This window comes from Rattus rattus, chromosome 2, assembly GCF_011064425.1.
Source record: "Rattus rattus isolate New Zealand chromosome 2, Rrattus_CSIRO_v1, whole genome shotgun sequence".
Taxonomy (NCBI): Eukaryota; Metazoa; Chordata; class Mammalia; order Rodentia; family Muridae; genus Rattus; species Rattus rattus.
Genome location: NC_046155.1, coordinates 12,022,599 through 12,039,827, shown reverse-complemented (window position 1 = coordinate 12,039,827; position 17,229 = coordinate 12,022,599). Strand labels below are relative to the sequence as shown.

At 41.0% G+C, this 17,229-nt stretch overlaps 1 protein-coding gene and 3 non-coding genes across 4 annotated transcripts in view; 1 reads left to right on the top strand and 3 right to left on the bottom strand.

The window, feature by feature from the left end:
- LOC116894997 lies at positions 1-127 on the bottom strand. Its single transcript, XR_004387187.1, has one exon.
- Positions 128-6,546: 6,419 nt separating this feature from the next.
- Positions 6,547-17,229, bottom strand: part of Patl1 (PAT1 homolog 1, processing body mRNA decay factor) — a 30,526-nt gene continuing 19,843 nt past the window's right edge. The window contains exons 13-19 of the mRNA XM_032891659.1: positions 16,851-16,910; positions 14,978-15,126; positions 13,318-13,477; positions 10,841-10,996; positions 8,709-8,800; positions 8,456-8,605; positions 6,547-8,182 (exon numbers count right to left, since the gene is read on the bottom strand). Of these exons, the coding sequence (XP_032747550.1) occupies positions 8,161-8,182; positions 8,456-8,605; positions 8,709-8,800; positions 10,841-10,996; positions 13,318-13,477; positions 14,978-15,126; positions 16,851-16,910 (789 nt within the window). The 3' untranslated portion in view covers positions 6,547-8,160. The remainder of the gene's footprint in view (positions 8,183-8,455; positions 8,606-8,708; positions 8,801-10,840; positions 10,997-13,317; positions 13,478-14,977; positions 15,127-16,850; positions 16,911-17,229) is intronic.
- Positions 12,840-12,961, bottom strand: LOC116894992. Its single transcript, XR_004387183.1, has one exon. It is a non-coding gene; the product is annotated as a small nucleolar RNA SNORA32 (small nucleolar RNA).
- LOC116895047 lies at positions 17,010-17,140 on the top strand. The gene has a single exon (XR_004387230.1). It is a non-coding gene; the product is annotated as a small nucleolar RNA SNORA17 (small nucleolar RNA).

Below are 17,229 nucleotides of genomic sequence, written 5' to 3'. Positions count from 1 at the left end.
TGTTGTACTGAAAGCCATGGAATCCTGTGTCCACTTGGACAGGACACCCCCAACCAGTCCAGATTCTCTTGCTCACGGAGGGCAAGTCAGGACCACAAGAGGCGGAGGACTGAGCCCTGGTGAGCAGGTAAACCTTTTTTAAAAGTAAGTTCCTCAATGGTTTTTACCTTTTTAAAATTTATTTGCTCTTTGTTTTGTTTTGAGATAGGGTCCAGGGTCTCCTGTAGACGAGTGGTCTTGAACTCCTGACCTCTTGCCTCTGTCTACCTCCCAAGTGCTGAGATATAGGGAGAGGTCTTCACAGCTGACTAGTCACCTTGCCTTTTAAAGGGGCAGATTCTGCACCTGTCACGAGAGAGAAAACTGTGAGATTTTTATAAGGACCCCCGTTTTGTTGCGGGTATGAACTTCTCCAGTAAAGCTTAGGCTGAAGTTTGGTTGCCCATGTGAGGTGATTGAGAGACTGTGGACCTTTAAGAGGTAATTAGGTTAGAGGGTTTCCACTCTCATGAAGGGATTAATGAAGTGCCGTAGAAGTGGGCTAGTTATCAGGAGAGCTTGCTGCACAGTGGGTCAGTTGCTCTGTTCCTCAGCTCTGCACACGCCCATCCTGGAGCTTTTCCCACCCTGTGCAGAGAGCAGCACATGGCCCTGCGCCAGAAGCTGAGCAGATTCTGGAGTCGTGCTCTTGGACTCCCAGCAAAATGGCCCAAAGTGAATCTCTTTTCATTTGAAGTTAACTACATTAACAATTTTGTTATAGCAATAACAGCAAAAAAGGGTCAAGGCGTCACCTTCTCTGGTCTTTTTCTTCACTTATGTAGTGGTGATTTCTAAAGGAGGATATCAGGTGTTTTCATTTTGTTTTGGTCTTTCTAAAGCAGTGAGACTGGGTTCCTTCCCAGCTTTTGTTGTGTATCCTGTTCCCTTTCTAATGCCTGTCACATGATCCTACTCCCTTTGCTCAGTGATGTTGGCCTTCAGTGGTTTCTTTCTTAGTTCTGGATTTATTTTTTCCTCTTATTTGCATGACTGTTTAGTTGCACTTATGCATGTGTACCACTTGTGTGCCCAGTACCCGCAGATGTCAGAAGAGGCCACTGGATCCCCTGGACTTGGAGTTATGGATGTGTGTAAGCCAGCATGTGGGTGCTGGAAACCCACCCTGGGCCTCTTCAAGAGCAGTCAGTTCTCTGAGCCATCTCTCCAGCTCCCTCTAGTGGCTGCTTAACCTTATTTTATTATTTTTTAAATTTTTATGTTTTAGTCTTCTCATACATCACATCCCTAACACAGTTTCCCCTCCCTCTTTCCCTTCCAACCCTCCCTCCCTCCGCTCCTCCTCTGTCTCTCCTCAGAAAGGACAGTCCTCCCATGCATAGCAAACAGACATGGCGTATCAACCCAGTAGGAGGATGAGGGTCCCAAAAGCAGTCAAAAGAGCTAGAGACAGCCCCTGGACCCACAAGAAGACCAAGGCACACAACCATAACACATATGCAGAGGGCCTAGGTCAGACCCATGCAGGCTCCCTGGTTGTTGGTTCAGGCTCTCTGAGTCTAAGTTAGTTGATTCTGTCGGGTTTCTTTGATGTTTTTGTCTTTTAACACAGGGTCTCATTCTGTAGTCAGGTTAGCTATGAATTCAGACAGCGACTCTATCGTTTCAGCCTCCCCAGCACTGGGATTACACGTAGGCTTGCATTACCACACCTTTTGCTGGCCAGATCTGCTGCTGCCTTCCAGAAGTCCACTTACCATTGCACACCAGGCTGGACTGGCAGGAATGAAGCTTATCTGGGAGGGTGGGTTCCACAGGATCTCAGCTGGCACGAGTGCCAGGAGAACAGCCTTCTCTGAGCTGGTCTTCAGTGAAACAACTTCCTTTTATCGGGGGTAACAAGGGCTATGTAGACCTTGGAAAGTGGGTAGGGGTTTGGAGATGAGTGTACATTATCAGCTGGTGCTGAGGTGTTGAGAACGCTTCATTTGCATGAGGAGGAATTCCAGGTGCTTGCTGGACTTTGTCCTTATAGGGAGAGGAAGCTAAAGCTGTAATTTGGCCTCCAGGCTACTTAACTACCTCAAGAGTAGCAGAGGCGGGGGCTGTCCAGGCTACATGCACTGGGGCATGCAGGCCCAGAGCAAGGAGGGAACTGTTTTAACTTCTATCAGTCTCAGGACAAGATGTTCAGAGGTTCCCCCAGTTGCATGGCTTTCTGACCCCATGCCTTTTAGCTCCTTGAAGTTTTCATGGACTTCTTTTGTGCAGCTGTTCTCTTGAAAATTACCCACTTAACCCCTCTCCCCCACTCCCAGCCCGTGTACAAACTCTTCCTTCATTCTAAGTCATTACCGCAGCTGGTCTCTTTCAAGTACTTATTACTACGAGTATCCCACTAGGACTGGAAGCTGTTCCTGAACCATAAGCTCTGACTTATATTGTCAGAATGTTCCTGGCTTGCTGATAAAATGAGTGACAATGGACTTAGAAACAGGCCTCAGGTAACCAACTGGATATTTTGTGTCTGTTTAAAGGGGTTCTTGGAATACCACCTTTAATCTGGGTTTCATCAAAGTTCAATCATTTCACAGTCAGATGGTGTTTGTGTTTGTTTGTTTGTTTTGATTGCCTGCTGTGTCAGCCCTGTGCTGGGCTCTGGGGTGAACAAGACAGTTTCTCTATTTGTGCAGCTCACATGTGAATGACTACAGGAAGTCACTGAAGGAACAAGCCACCTGTGACCTGTTTATTTCACAACATCAACAGAATGGAAGTAAGGAATTCCATTTGCTTCTTCCCAGGGTCCAGATCTATAGCACTACACCCATCCTTGTGATTCTAATCCTTATCACAAGCCCAGTTCCTTTTTTGGACATTCCCAAGAGGCATTAGTTTGCCTTCTGAAAAGCACAAAGATTAAAACTCAGTCAGGAAGACTGCAGACATGGCCTTCAAGCCATTCTGCTTTCTAGCTGTCTCCACACAAAGCTCAGATCTAGGATCAACACAAATTCCAGTTTTAGTCCTTACCAGCAGATGGTGGAGAATCTAGACTATAGATGATCATTTTGATGCAGTACAATTATAGTTGACTCTTTTGTTTCAAACGGCTAGAGGATCAAAATAGAAAGTTTGTTTGGGGCTAGAAATATCGCTTATGGCACACCTACATGAAAACATTCATACAATATATAAGCAAATCCTTTTTTAAAAGGTGTATTCTTTCTACATTATAAAATAGCTAGAAAAAAGTGAAGTGATGTAGGCTTATCTTTGCTTATTCTTCATAGGAAATGATGAAGATTGACTTGCAACAGTTAAAAACTGTGCAGTGAGACACAGAGCCACAAACAGGGTGGCTCTCTGCACTGGTTAAGATGGCCATGGTATATTAAAGGTGAATGCAAAGTCTGTCTACTTTGTATCTTTGTGTGCCTATTCATGGTAGAATCACGTCAAGAGCAACACACTTGGCTTCATGATTTTGGTGGGGGTTTATTAGCATCTAATCCATATAATAATTGATTGCATCTTTATACATGTACATCACACTCACTCTACCATTACTCTCCTTCCCCTTTCCTATAATCTCCCTCCTCTTCCCAACTTGTCCCTCTTTTATTTTCATGTCTGTGTATGTATGTGTGTGACTCAAGTTTCATTAGGGTTCCTTATAGGAATGTAGGTAGAGTTTGTTAACAGAAGCAGGGACGATTTACCAGACTACACCACTGAGATAAGAATCTCTCCATTTCCCATCAACTATTAACTACGTATAAAACCTCAGGGGGCGTGGTGCCCCCCATGAGGCCTCCTCCCTTTCATAACAAGGTATTGATTTAACCTTGCACAGACCTGTGACTTCAGGAGTACAACAGCCACATCAGTCCTGGGAGTCAATATGCTATCCTGTTCCCCACGTCCTGTCTTTTTCCTTCTTCCCAACCCTTCTTGCAATAGTGCCCTGAGGCTTGTAGGGAGTTATATAGATTCCCCACTAACTCAACAGTCATTTACTCTCAGTATTTTTGACTTGTTACAAGTCTCTGAAGTCATCACTGACTACTGCTAAAAATTTAAGTTTCTCTTACCAAAGCTGACAGCAGCACTCGTTTACGGGCATACCCACATAGCTATTTAGAAGACAACTTGGACACATTACACCCGTTAAGACAGCAGCAGTAGTTTCCTGACTTGGACTTCTAACCTCCCCAGTTATAGGCTTACAGTTTCAGACTGAGTTACAGTATCAGATGTAAATACTCGCCTGTGGTGGGAGCATCAATTCCAAGTGGAGAGTGGTTGCCTACCCCTCTAACAAGCCCACTACATTGTACCAGCAATGGTTCAGCTCACCTAGCTGGTCTGTACTGTAGCGAGGGTCCACAGCTGACTAAGACAACTGATCATAGTTCTTGGCTGACTAAACAGCATCTTCCAGGATTATGAAATCCAGCTAACACATAGGGAAGCTTCCAGCTTAATTTGTCTTGAGACCAAGTCATTTTCAGAAATAGGCTCTTACAACCTAGCTAGTTCTAGTGGCAACAAACAACAGTAGGAATGGACTGTTTGGGGATTCTGCTGCTGTGGATGGCACTGACTTTGATCTTGCCCCACCTCCCAAGTGCTGGGAGTGCTCAGTTTTATGCAGTACTGGGGATAAACCCAGGGATTTGTGTATGCTAGGCTAGAAGTATCACCAGCTTTTGTTATTTGGATGCATACAGTCTAAGCAACTTTAAAGACATTATATTCACAATGAAAAGGAAAAACCACACATTAATTATCAGTTGGTTCTTTTCTACACTTTGGAGACCTGGAGCCCAATTTTGGTGAGTATCTCTTGGGAGAATGAACTCAGCAAAAGTGGGAGCTTGGAGAGTCACACTGAATAACGAGCAAACTCCTCTGAGTAGCCTTCCGTGCAACATTTGCAAACTAAAGGGCAGAGGCAGTTATGAGACCTGCAGGCTACTCATAACTGTGTCTCTATGAGGAAGGAAAGTTAAAATAATGCTCTCAGATCATTTTAAGATGCTGAGTTATCAGATTAAAGTCTTGCTTGCTGAAATCCTACACACTTGTTTCTGAGTTCACAATACCAAACTGGTCAAGCAAAGCTAGATGAGGAAAAGCTCTTAAGCTTTGGCCTTCCCACACAGTCGAACTCACTGTCCTCCCGAAGTTACAAGGCTATAAAATCCATAGGCCATGGCTTGGTCTTCTTAATGTTTAATGCAATTCTAGTGATTCAAAAACTATAGTTTTTTGTTGTTGTTGTTGTTGGGGGGATGCAATTTAGGGTAGATATGGGTTCTTACTAAGATATGGGATCTAGTTCAGACTTATTAAAGTGGTTCTTTGATCTTTCAGCTGGTATGCTCTATCCTTTTATTGTATTTTCCCGTGTAGTAATTTTTCTGGGACTTAAGAGATGGCTCAGAGGCTAACAGTTTTTGCTCTTACAGAGGACTTGGGTTCAGTTCCCAGCACCCAAATTGGTGGCTATGTCATCCATAATTGTACTTTTCTAGGTTATCTAGAACTCTTCTGGCCTCTGTAGGCCATAGGCCCACATGGTTGCATGTTTGTAGACACAACTTTTAATTGATGGCGACATTCATTACTGCTAGGTTGAAAAAAAAAAAAAAACCTTTAAAGTACCTAGAACTAGGAGTTACCTAGGATTTTACCATTAGCCAACCCAGCAAGTCCTGGTTCCTCCTAGAACTTTAGTTTCCAGGTCTCTAAATTGTGGAGTATTGGCATAGTATGTTCTCTTGGGTCCTCTAACTGAACATTTTGAATCTAGCCTTGTGGATATTCCCCAACATCAGCTACCTAACAGGGTTTATGCTAAGTTTAACAAACCATCTCTCTTTATACACTATTCTTGACAGTAACATCCCATACTTGACTTTGGATCTAACTTCCCTTCCCACTGTTCTTTAAAAAACTGTTTCCCACTGTTTTTTAAAAAAAAGTATATGGGTGCTTTGTCTGTATGTGTACTCTGGCATTGTGCCCTTGTGTCCACAGAAACTAGAAGAGGCCAACAGAGCCTGCGGAACTGGAGTTAAGAGATGACTGAGCTGCCAACGTGGGTGTTAGGGACTGAGCTTGGGTCCTCTTAAAGAGCAGTAAGTGCCCTTAACCACTAAACCATCTCTCCCTTCTGTCGTGTTCTATCCTTTCGAGTTTGCTGATTCTTCAATCATGCTCACTCTGAGAGTATACATAAATGATCCTCACGTTTCACACTCCTGCATTCTAGGATACAGTATGTGTGCAGCAAGACATTTTTGTTTTTTAATGAATAAACGAAGAAAGCTACAAGGCTAGAGCTAAGAGAAATACAAACCACAAGAGTGGCTACCTAAGTCTCTTAAAAGCAAAAAGAGATGGACATCTATCTAGAATCAGTTATTCAGGGCAAAGTGGTATTTCCCCAATGTTAAGAGTTTTGCTAGTGAATCCAAGTATAATGGAAAAACATTAAAAAACGAACTCAGAAACAAAAAGGTATAAAACAAGCACACGTTTTCAAGTATACAATTTGTTTTATTTACAATACCCTATAAAAATGTAAATTTAGAAACTTTTATTTTTATTAATTAGAACTGAACAAAAAGCACAATAAGGAAGAAAAAATAATCAAGTGTTTACTTGATTGGGTGTGAAGGGAAGGTAGGAAAGGCTCAGTGGAGACAGTCAGCAGATGGTAGAAGGAAGCTAGGGACTGTCACTGGGGAGCAGCTGGTAGAGCCTGAGGCCACAAAATGAGAAGAAATGGAGATGAGTACAAAGATAGCTGGTTGCAACGGAGGGCTTTACTGTTATACAGGTATGTGCAAAACATTTATTTTCTTTAAATATCATAGCCTGTCCCCGACTACATTCAAAAAGGTGAGAACAGCAGAAAGTAGGATCAGGACGGGAATATAAAATAAATTCAATTTTGTTTTTTCAGAACTGCAACCCCAAGGGAGCAGAGTCCCTTATCCTGGCTGACTGCTGAGGAGAAGAAAGGTGAGTGAAAGGGAAGTGTCCCTAAGATTCAAACCCAGGCCCCACTGGCTGCCAGTGGATGGGGCTCAGGTGAGACTAAGCAGCCAGGACAGCAGTTCTGCTGCAGGGTAGAGGAGACTGAAGAGCAGAGCCCAAGCTTAGCAGCCATGATTACATTTGGAGGTTTCTACCCAAGACACTAAATGAAAATGGGGAAGAGAAGCAGAAGCATGGCTTACAGGAGTCACGTCAGGAAGACAGTGCAGGTGCACAGAAGCTGCACTGCAGAAAGCAGGCTCTGGGTGAGGCTCATCTTGGGTACTCCTGAATGGACTTGAGGGCACAGACTCAAGCACTGTAGTGATCACAGGAAAAGGCTTAACCGTGTGTGTGCTGTTTCTACTATGGTCTTGAAGAACAAAGGAAATACAGGAAGGGAGAAAGAAAAGTTCTCTCAGCCTAGAGCTGGGCATCAGCCAATTAACAAGTTTGATTTAATGTAATGTGCTGTGTACCCTGTATTTATATATTAGAAAAGTAGAATCCACCAAATGACAAGATGGAACAGAAACAGAGTAAAAATATATCAGCTGGTTTATTTTTAGAGGTATATGTTAACTAAATACTTTTCAAACTAAAACTCATTCTTTAAGGACCCTCTGGAGACCATATGAATGTTTGTGTATGGGTGTGTATATATTTACTTATATCCTGAATTCTACTTAATTTTGGCTCTCTTATAGTCATATTAATAAGGGAAGATGAAGAAAGAACTCAAAGGGAGGAGGAGCCCTTTGGTAGACTACAACCTACTTTGAATTGTAATAGTGGTGATGGGATAAAGGGATATTATATTTGTGTCTCTAGGGCAAAGAAAATGCAAAACTGAGAAGAATTGAGTAAAAGTAGGACATGCAAAAGTGTAACACAGAAGGTAAAGAACCCAGCAGAAGTGCCACCCAGCAGAAGTACCAGAGCAGTGGGAAATACCGGGCATTCAGAGCTAACTTCTGAAAACAGGCAAGGATCCCACAACTTTGCTTTGGGTCCTAAGCTACCTCCCCTCCCTCATTAGAAACACTCCATTGGTGATGTCAGCAGTGCAGGTGGCAGCCAGAAGGAGACACAGGACACTCTGGAGGTCTTTTATCGCATCCCCTGAACCAGCCTAAGAATATGAAGAGAAAGGTGACTTGTTTGTATGAATAAGTTAAAATAGGATGAATCTTTTGTGTTCAAGTTATATCTTTATAAGAATTCTCATAATACAAGACCCTAGTTGCCTCTCAGCTTCTGCTGTTTTCTGAGGTACTGCTGCACACAATACAGTGATTTGTTTTCGCACACACACTTAATGTCTCAATCTTTTTCTCTCATTCAGCTTCATCCTCCTATGGTGTGATGTCTGAGATACCAAGGGAGTGAAATGTTCACAACTTACTGCAGTTTAGTCTCCAGCAAGTTCAGTTTCTGCCGGTCAACATAGCGAGAAAAGAGAGACACTAGATTTGTGGGTATAGAGATTGGCTTGGCCAGGGCTGCTTGGGGGATCCGTAGAAGTTCTTGGGTTGCCATGAACATCACCTCTGTCCTGATAGAGAAAACCCAAAACAGTATGAGAAGTAGAAGGGAAAGAGAGGGAGAGCAAAGATAACTTTAAATATTAAGATAGGAGATAAGGAATCAATACTGACCACTGGTTATTTTGCGTTGATTCTACAGTAGGATCTGAACTATGTAGGTCTTCCCCACGGCTTAAGAGGATTAGGAGCAGTGACAAGCCAAACTATAAGAGAAATCAGATGGAATGAAACTTAGCAATTTAACTAAAGGGCTGGAGAAATGGATCTGCAATTAAGAGCACTTGTTCTTAAAGTGGACCAAAATTCAGTTCCCAGAAACTACATGATAGTTCACAACCATCATTGGTATTCAGTTCCCAGAAACTACATGATAGTTCACAACCATCACTGGTATTCAGTTCCCAGAAACTACATGATAGTTCACAACCATCACTGCTATTCACAGGGTACACATGCAGGCAAAACCAAACAACCCAAAACCAAAAATGCCACCCATACACATAAAACAAATCTAAAAGCAAGAGCAAAACTTAATACAGTGCACCTAAGCCTCTAACACATCAGTTGCTTGGACCATGGCACCAAATGGAAATGTCTCTATACCAAAGTCTTTGTGTAGCTGGATAGAGAGGACAGGCAAGCCTGGAATTAAGGGTGTGTCTTTCCTGTAAATTTTGTTTCTCACATAGCAGATGACAAGCATAGACAGCCATTTCTGTATACCCTATCCTGTTGTGAAAATATTTTCCACACCAGTCATTGATAATCTAGTAGTTCTGTCTTTCTCCTTTTTTTAAAGAATCAAAATAGAATAAGAAAAGTCAAAGTTCATGAAAAATTAGAAGAAAAAAAATAAGTTATTTTGTTAAAAAAAAAAAAAAAAGCCACTAAGAGCTACACGGGGTTCTGGAGATACAGCTCAGTTGGTGGCATGCACAAGGTTTCAGGTTTGATTCCCAGCACCATATAAACCTGGTGTGACAGTGCATACCTATAATTCCAGCATTCAGGACAATTAAATGCTCAATGTCATCCTTGACTATACAGGAGGTTAGGGACCAGCCTGGAATACACAACAATGGCTCAAAAAGCAAAACAAAACAAGTTAACAAAAATATAAATACACGAAGGGTTAAAAAAAATCAAAGCTCAAAGAAATGTCCTGAGGGATAGTGTCCTCTATGCCTCGGATACCCTGTTATTGTTGGCAGTCAAAGGAGAAAGGGGTGCTGAGACTTCACCTCCACTGTGTATCGTGGCTCTAAACAAGCACCTACTACAGAGCAAACATCATCTAAAGAATAAGACGACTGTGCAAGCCTGCATCACCACTTGTACAACATAGGTGAGAAAACAAGCTGAGGGATGAAGAGATGGCTCACTGACTGCTCTTCCAGAGGACTCAGGTTCAATTCCTGGCACCCACATGGCAGCTCATAATTGTCTATACTTTCAAAATCTGACACCCTCACACAGACATACATGCAGATAAAACACCAATGCAAATGAAAGAAATAAATAATTAAAAGAAGGAAAGAAAACTAGCTGAGCATCGTAAGGCTGGGAAAGAGCAGGCCAGGACTGAAACTTGCCTGTTTAGAAACCATGATCCTCTTTCCTTACTAGGTTTTCCTCTAAGAGGTTTTGAATTTAAAAAAGGAAAGAAGTTTGTTTGTAGGCAGGTTTTATGTCCTGGAACTAAAACTAGGTATGTAGACTAGGCTGGCCTCAAACTCAGAGATCTGCTTGCTAGCCTTCCTCCTGAGTGCTGAGATTAAACACAAGTGCATTGAGTTTTGTCTTAATCTTTACATCTTTAACATGACATTAACTGAAAGCTGCATGTAGCTTCCCTGTAGCTAGGCACGCCATGTGACCAAGTCCTGGCCACTGCTACTCAATAAGAGCTTGTGAAAATTTCTGGGAAAAGTCCTAAGAGGACAAGCAGCAATCTACACCTTAATCATCCATACCCATGCCAAGACAGTTCTAACTTTCAGGACAGTTTTGAAGCAAGAATCTTCCGAGTATGGGAGTCTACTGCTAAAGAAGACAGGAGTAACTGTTGAAGACTGGTTACTTGATTCTACAATTCCATTAGAAACTAATTTTTCAATCCACTTTTTCCCCCCTAGCTTTTGCCAATGTGTAATTTCTGAGTAGGAGAAAGCTACAGTAGTCATAATTTTACCAAGCCAAATTTAGATGCCACACAACCTTAGGGACACAAACGACAAGAGCACCTTGTTCTGGAGCACAGCAGTGAGGTGAGAGTTAGAGGGTGCTGGTGCAGTTGCACTTTGAGGTAGGTTCATTAGCTGTTGCAGAAGGCTGGTGACAGTCACTGAAGGAAGATGATAGAGGAGGAGAGAGAAGGGACTCAGTAAGCATGGCAGCACCTACAAAACACAAACAAGAGTGTTAAATCCTGCAAGCTATCCCTTCGCTTACCTCCTATCAGTGGGTATGATTCAGGCTGCTTGCCACAAAAAAATCAATCAATCAATCAATCAATCAATCAATCAATCAATCATTACACTACTGCGTGTGAGGACATCTGGTTGTAATGGAAAAGTAGGATAAATACTTTATCTTTCTTTTTCAGTTTTGAGATGAGTTCCTGGCCTAGCATTCACCATAAATGATTGATCAAACAGTCCCTTCAAACTGGTTTGTACATCCCTAGTAGTAACCTAGATCTCTTGCCTCTGTTGTAAGACCAGGATTATCTGTACTCCCATGAGTATGCCTCCTGGAACCAGCTATTACTTCAAGAAAATGGTTTAGAACATGGTTTATTACTTTTTAATTAATATAGGTTAAAAACTCAGCATTATGTGTGTACACATATATATGTATACATACATACATACACAAGCACGCATACATGCATGCATGCATGCATACATACATACATACATACATACATACATTCAAAGAGGAGGAGGAAAAAGAATGAAATACAGTTGTACAAACATATTTTTAGACTGGCATCAAACTTAAAGCAATCCTCCTGTCTTAGTCACCATAGTGTGGGAAAATAGGAATGAGTTACCACATACAACTTTTCTATTAAGTTAACTAATCATTCTTCACTAGCAAGTAAGCTCCATGAAGGCCTTTTTGTACTCCTAGCTTTATTTCTACGATGTAAAATGGTGCCTGGAATGTAGTATTCAGTGAGTACCTACCAAATGAAGGAGGCTCTCCCACACTTGCTCATTGTTGATCTCATGATTTCTATGAGATCATAACTGACAGTGTGCCCACTGCTCCTCTGACTTTCTTTGGCATTTATGCTCCAAAATAGGAGTACCTTCTTATTCTGATCTTTTATTCTTTAGGATAAATATTGAATCTTTAAATTTTTTCTCTATTCCATTTTTCATTCTTAAGTCTCTTAAAAATGTACTAGTTTCAAGGCTAGAGAGGGTTCAGCTGTTTGGAGTACTTGCTTTTACAGAGGACCCAAACTCAATTCCTAGCACCCACATGGAGGGTCATAACCCTCAACTCCAACTGTAGGGATCTAATGCCCCATTCTGACCTCCATGGACACTAACCATGCACAAAGTGCACATATACATAGGCAAGCAAACTATTCATAAATAAAACTAAAAAACACTAATACATTAAAAAACTTCTATGATGCACTCTTCTGATGACTTAAACTTTCTGTAAATACTAAAATCTCAAATGCTACAGTAGTCATGTCCAGCTCTTTCATGTTTTGAAGGACGTAGGTATGTCTTCTGCACAGATAATTCAGGTGATTACTTCTCAAATTTTTTTTTTTTTTGCATCAAAAGGCACTAAGGTTTCTTTTTTCATTTGCTGGCGTTTAATGTTTTGCTACATGTGCCAATCTAATTACACAATTTTCTCTTACAGAGGCAGTTAGCTGAATGAAACAGCAAAGAGAAGCAAGTACATGAGGAAAGTACAAAGACAGCTGTTTTTCTACAGAAAGCACTAGGAAAAGTCAAGCCAAAAATACACACTGACTTCCTACAAATTGTGTTAAGGGTTCTTTTTTAATGTATAAAATTATTTATTGTCAATAAATTTTTATTTAAAGAGTAGGTTTGATTTCTTTGCTGTCAATCCAGGCCATCTGAAAATAGCCCTTTCTCAAGGTCATCCAGTTGTGCTTTTAGCCCTCATAAAGAACATGGGAGTAATGGGATGAACATTCTAGAACCATCTACATATAAGTAACAACTGGATAAAGATTTGCTCAAAAAATGTGCCCAACATGTTAACTGCTAGTCGAGTAGCATATGGAAAACCTAATGGGAATTTTTCTTTATGGTCATGTCCACAGCAAATGAGAAACTGCATTCTAAAAGCCTTGGTAATGACCATTTACTTCTCAATTTTTAATCAACTACAATTAATTTCCTCCTAGGTATTTCTATGAATACCTATTCTATTCATTCTGAGTCCTGTACTTACCAATACTATTATTTTATCAGCTTCTTGTCTTTAACTTGAAAAAGTACAACAAATTTTGCTAATCTTCCAAGAACCACTACAAGGATAATCAGAGATCTTTTAATCAAGAATTATCCTGTGGGGCACAATTCAACTAAACCTCTAGGCTAATGTGAAGCTACTGAGAACAGAGCAAAGAGGGAGATTAGACATCCACAAAAGTAACCAAGAGCCAAAGTTTTCCAACTTGAGAACCAAAAGCAAAGTTGCCCTACATGGTGGGTACCTCATCTTGTGCGTCCTTCTTGATAAGGAAAGGGAGGTTCCTGGCAGTTGCCATGAGAATGTCAGCTGCTTGCTCTGTGGAGAGGAAAGGGAGAATGCGGGCAACCATTCTCTTCCCTTTTCGGATACACATGATTTGTACAAAGTGGTCATCACTTGGCCTGCAAAAAGAATACCACCTAGTGTCAATAAAGGTAATACAGAAAACCCACGTTTTAAAAAAAAAAAACTATACAACACTCATCTTTATGATTATCTGCACTACCCAAATCGAGGGTGATTTTCTAATTCCAACCAAATAATAAAAAATAAAAATCATCTCCCTATATTATATGTAAAAATGTGATCAAATTTAAGAAAAAATTCAGTATTTCTCAGGTTAACCTGTGTTATTAGGGCACATAGAATTTACATAGCTTTGTAATTTAGCTTTTTGCCCCCACAGAATGGAGTATTGAGTCCAGAACCTCTCGTATGCTAGGTAAGTGTTCTACTGCTAAGCTACAGTTATCCCCAGCTTCGGTCAACCTCTTCAACACTTTTCCATGTCAATAAATATTCAACTAAATGCATTTAATGGTTACAGAACATGCCTATCTAGGGATATATTATATTTATCTGACCAAAACTATAAAAAGGATATTGAAAAGAAGTTTACTCTATCTTTGTCTAAGTTGTGGCTCAGGAGATTCTGAGTAAAGAGAAAGGAGCCGTTAGCTGATGGAGTTCTTTTACATTTAGCATTTGGGATTTATTAATCATCATCACAATTAGGTTTGCTTCAGACAATGAGGCAAAAGATGACACAGTGAGTTGAGACTTCACCTGAAGACTGACTAGCTTCCACATCACCTGAAGACTGACTAGCTTCCAGACATATACACAGAGAGTTGAGACTTCACCTGAAGACTGACTAGTTTCCACATCTCCTGAAGACTGACTAGCTTCCACATCACCTGAAGACTGACTAGCTTCCACATCACCTGAAGGCTAGCTTCCACACATATACACAGAGAGAGTTGAGACTTCACCTGAAGAGTGACTAGCTTCCACACATACACAGAGAGTTCAGACTTCACCTGAAGACTGACTAGCTTCCACACATATACACAGAGAGTTGAGACTTCACCTGAAGACTGACTAGCTTCCACACATACTCTGTGGGAACCCCAAGAAAGTACAAATGTAGATGTGCCATCTTTGTAGATGAAGACTACAAAGCTGAAACGATAGTAATCATAAGCCAGATACAAGCTGTCACCTCAAAACTAAACTCTAGTAACATTCCTTTTATCTCCAGCATCTAGCACAATCCTTGTAGACAATGACTATGTATTGCTGAATAAATCCAAGAAAGGACTCAAAGGAATTATGGGAAGTTTTACATGAAGTAGCACCAAAGTCTGTACAAAAAGATAAGACACTAGTATAGTATGGTGGCCCACACATTTAATACCAGCGTTTGGAAGGCAACTGGATCTCTGAAATTAAAGTCAGTCAGGGCCACACAATGTGACTCTCTCAAAACAAAAATAACAAACCTAAGATAGATGCTAAGCTTATAGAAATGGTAGGACAGAGTATATCCAAACCCCAAGTACGTGGAGTTTAGTTTAGCAATGGACGGGATCTCCCATTCCCTCTAAGTGCACAGTCATTACCTCTCTTGCCCAGGCAATTTGCCTCTCAGGTTGTCATACATGCTCCAGATTTTGTGCTTTCTTTCATCTGTCAGGGCAGGCCGCTCTTCCTCTAGACTTAGGAGATAGCGCCTTTCATAATCCTCCACATCAAGGAGTAAACTATAGGTCTAGGAGAGAGAGAGAGAGAAGGCCCACATGCTAGGTTAGGACCAGAGTATTAGATAAACATCTTCACAGTTTAGGACTAACTAGTAAAAAATGCCAGCATGTAATTTAAACAAGAGGAATTTTTTTTTAAAAAAGGTGCTCCTTTAAATGTAGGGAAACATGGTGAAATAATTATCCTTTAAGCATCATTCTTTCTCTCTCTGAAACTGCTAGTCGAATAGTCAAACAGTCAAATGATTGTTTCCCAGATTTCCTAGCTGCACTGTTAGGCTGAAGCACCCCTGTATCAAGCCACCCAGGGTGAGGGTGTGTGTGTGTGTGTGTGGAGGCCAGAGCTTGACTGTTCGGTGTTTTCTTCCATCTTTCGCACTTTCTCTATCGAGGCAGCGTCTCCCACCTGAACCCACAGGGAGCCAAGTAGGCTTCCCTATCTAGCCAGGTTCCTCAAGGACCCTGTCTCTTGCCTCCTTACAGCACTGGCTTGCCATACCTGCCTGGCACTTATGTGGATGCTGAGGATGCACACTCTGTTCTTCAAACTTATACAGAAAACAAACATTTTACCATCTTCTCCAGCCCTGGTAGTCTTTAGATAGGGTCTAAACGTAGTCCTTCTGGAATTCACTATGTAGTTGCTTTTGGGGTTAAAATCACTATTATGAGATGAAACTGCCCCTGTGACTAAAATCCACCACATTGGAGTCCTGATAAGTATTTTGCTAATCAGGCAAATTTTGTTTTTGTTTTGTTTCTTGAGACAGGGTTACTTTGTGTAGCCCTGGCTGTCCTGTTAACTCCGTTCAGTATATCAAGCTAAACTCTGCCTCCTGAACGCTGGGATTAAAGTTTGTGCATCACTACCAACCAGGCAAACTTTACATTAGTTTTACTACTGGTGTCAGCCAGTAGTCTAACAAGCACTTTGCAGGTATTCAACTCATTGCAAACTCAACCCCAAAACAAAACTACTATAGTAGTTTCTCAAAAAAGGGATGGTTTGTATGTAGCTTGTGCTCTACAGTCCTGCAATGTGGTGTGTGCTTTATAGACAGTCTATATGTATAATCTCATTGTCCTTACTACACAAGAGGCACCTAATAAATGATGTAAAACTAAATCAGTTCATGTAACAGAGAAACTTTTATTCCTACTTTTATTAGGCTCAAGATGACCTGGGTTGATAAGAAGCTCAATGGGTAAAGGTGCTTGCTGTCAAGTCTGACAGCCTGAGTTCACCTGTGTTGGAAGGAGTCATATGTTGCCTCTCTCAAGTTATCATCTGATTTCCACATACAAACACCTACATAAATTTATGTATCAAAAAAGGTGAACAAAACCCCAGTGCAGTGTTCTTTCCAGGATCCCATAGGCAAGGTATAGCACAATCACTTCTAAATACTCTGGTAAACAACAAGCACTTACTGCAAACCAATTCTTAGGTAATATAAAAGAACAGGGGCTGTGAGCTGACTTAGCAGGAAAATGCACCTACACACCTAAGCCAGTTTTGAGTCTGAAACCTAAACCCCACATGGCGGAAGGCAAGATCCCAGCCCTACAAGCTGTCCTCTGACCTTTGTGCACAATGCCACTCCATATATAAAATGTTATTTAAAAAAACCAAAACACTGATTTACTGATCATTCTTCTACTTCTTGGGTACACATATATTTGATAGTCCTTTAAATTTAAACTAAACATAAAAATAAATTTTAAAACTTACTTTCTCAATTATGACAAGGGTTTTTCTTCTTTTATCCCGAACTTGTTTTTCTTTTGTTTCCTTTAAAAAAAGAAAGAAAGAAAGGAAGAAAGGAAGAAAGAAAAAAAGAAAAAAGACTACTCAGTATAAATTCTTTACCTCTATGTAGAACTAAAATGTTCTGCCCCAAGAATCACTACTAATGTGGCTGCTGTGTGTCATGTGTCAGTAGGTGGCAGAGAGGAAAGAGACTACGGTTCTTGCTCAGTGTTCTGACCTATGAACACCTGAACAATGTACAGCTTGAAATAAAAGCTAGCCTGAGATGGCCACCAATCAGGTTCCAGGCAGGCCCAGATGGGCTCCCAAGATAGGGAGCAAGCCAAAAACTTGAAGAACC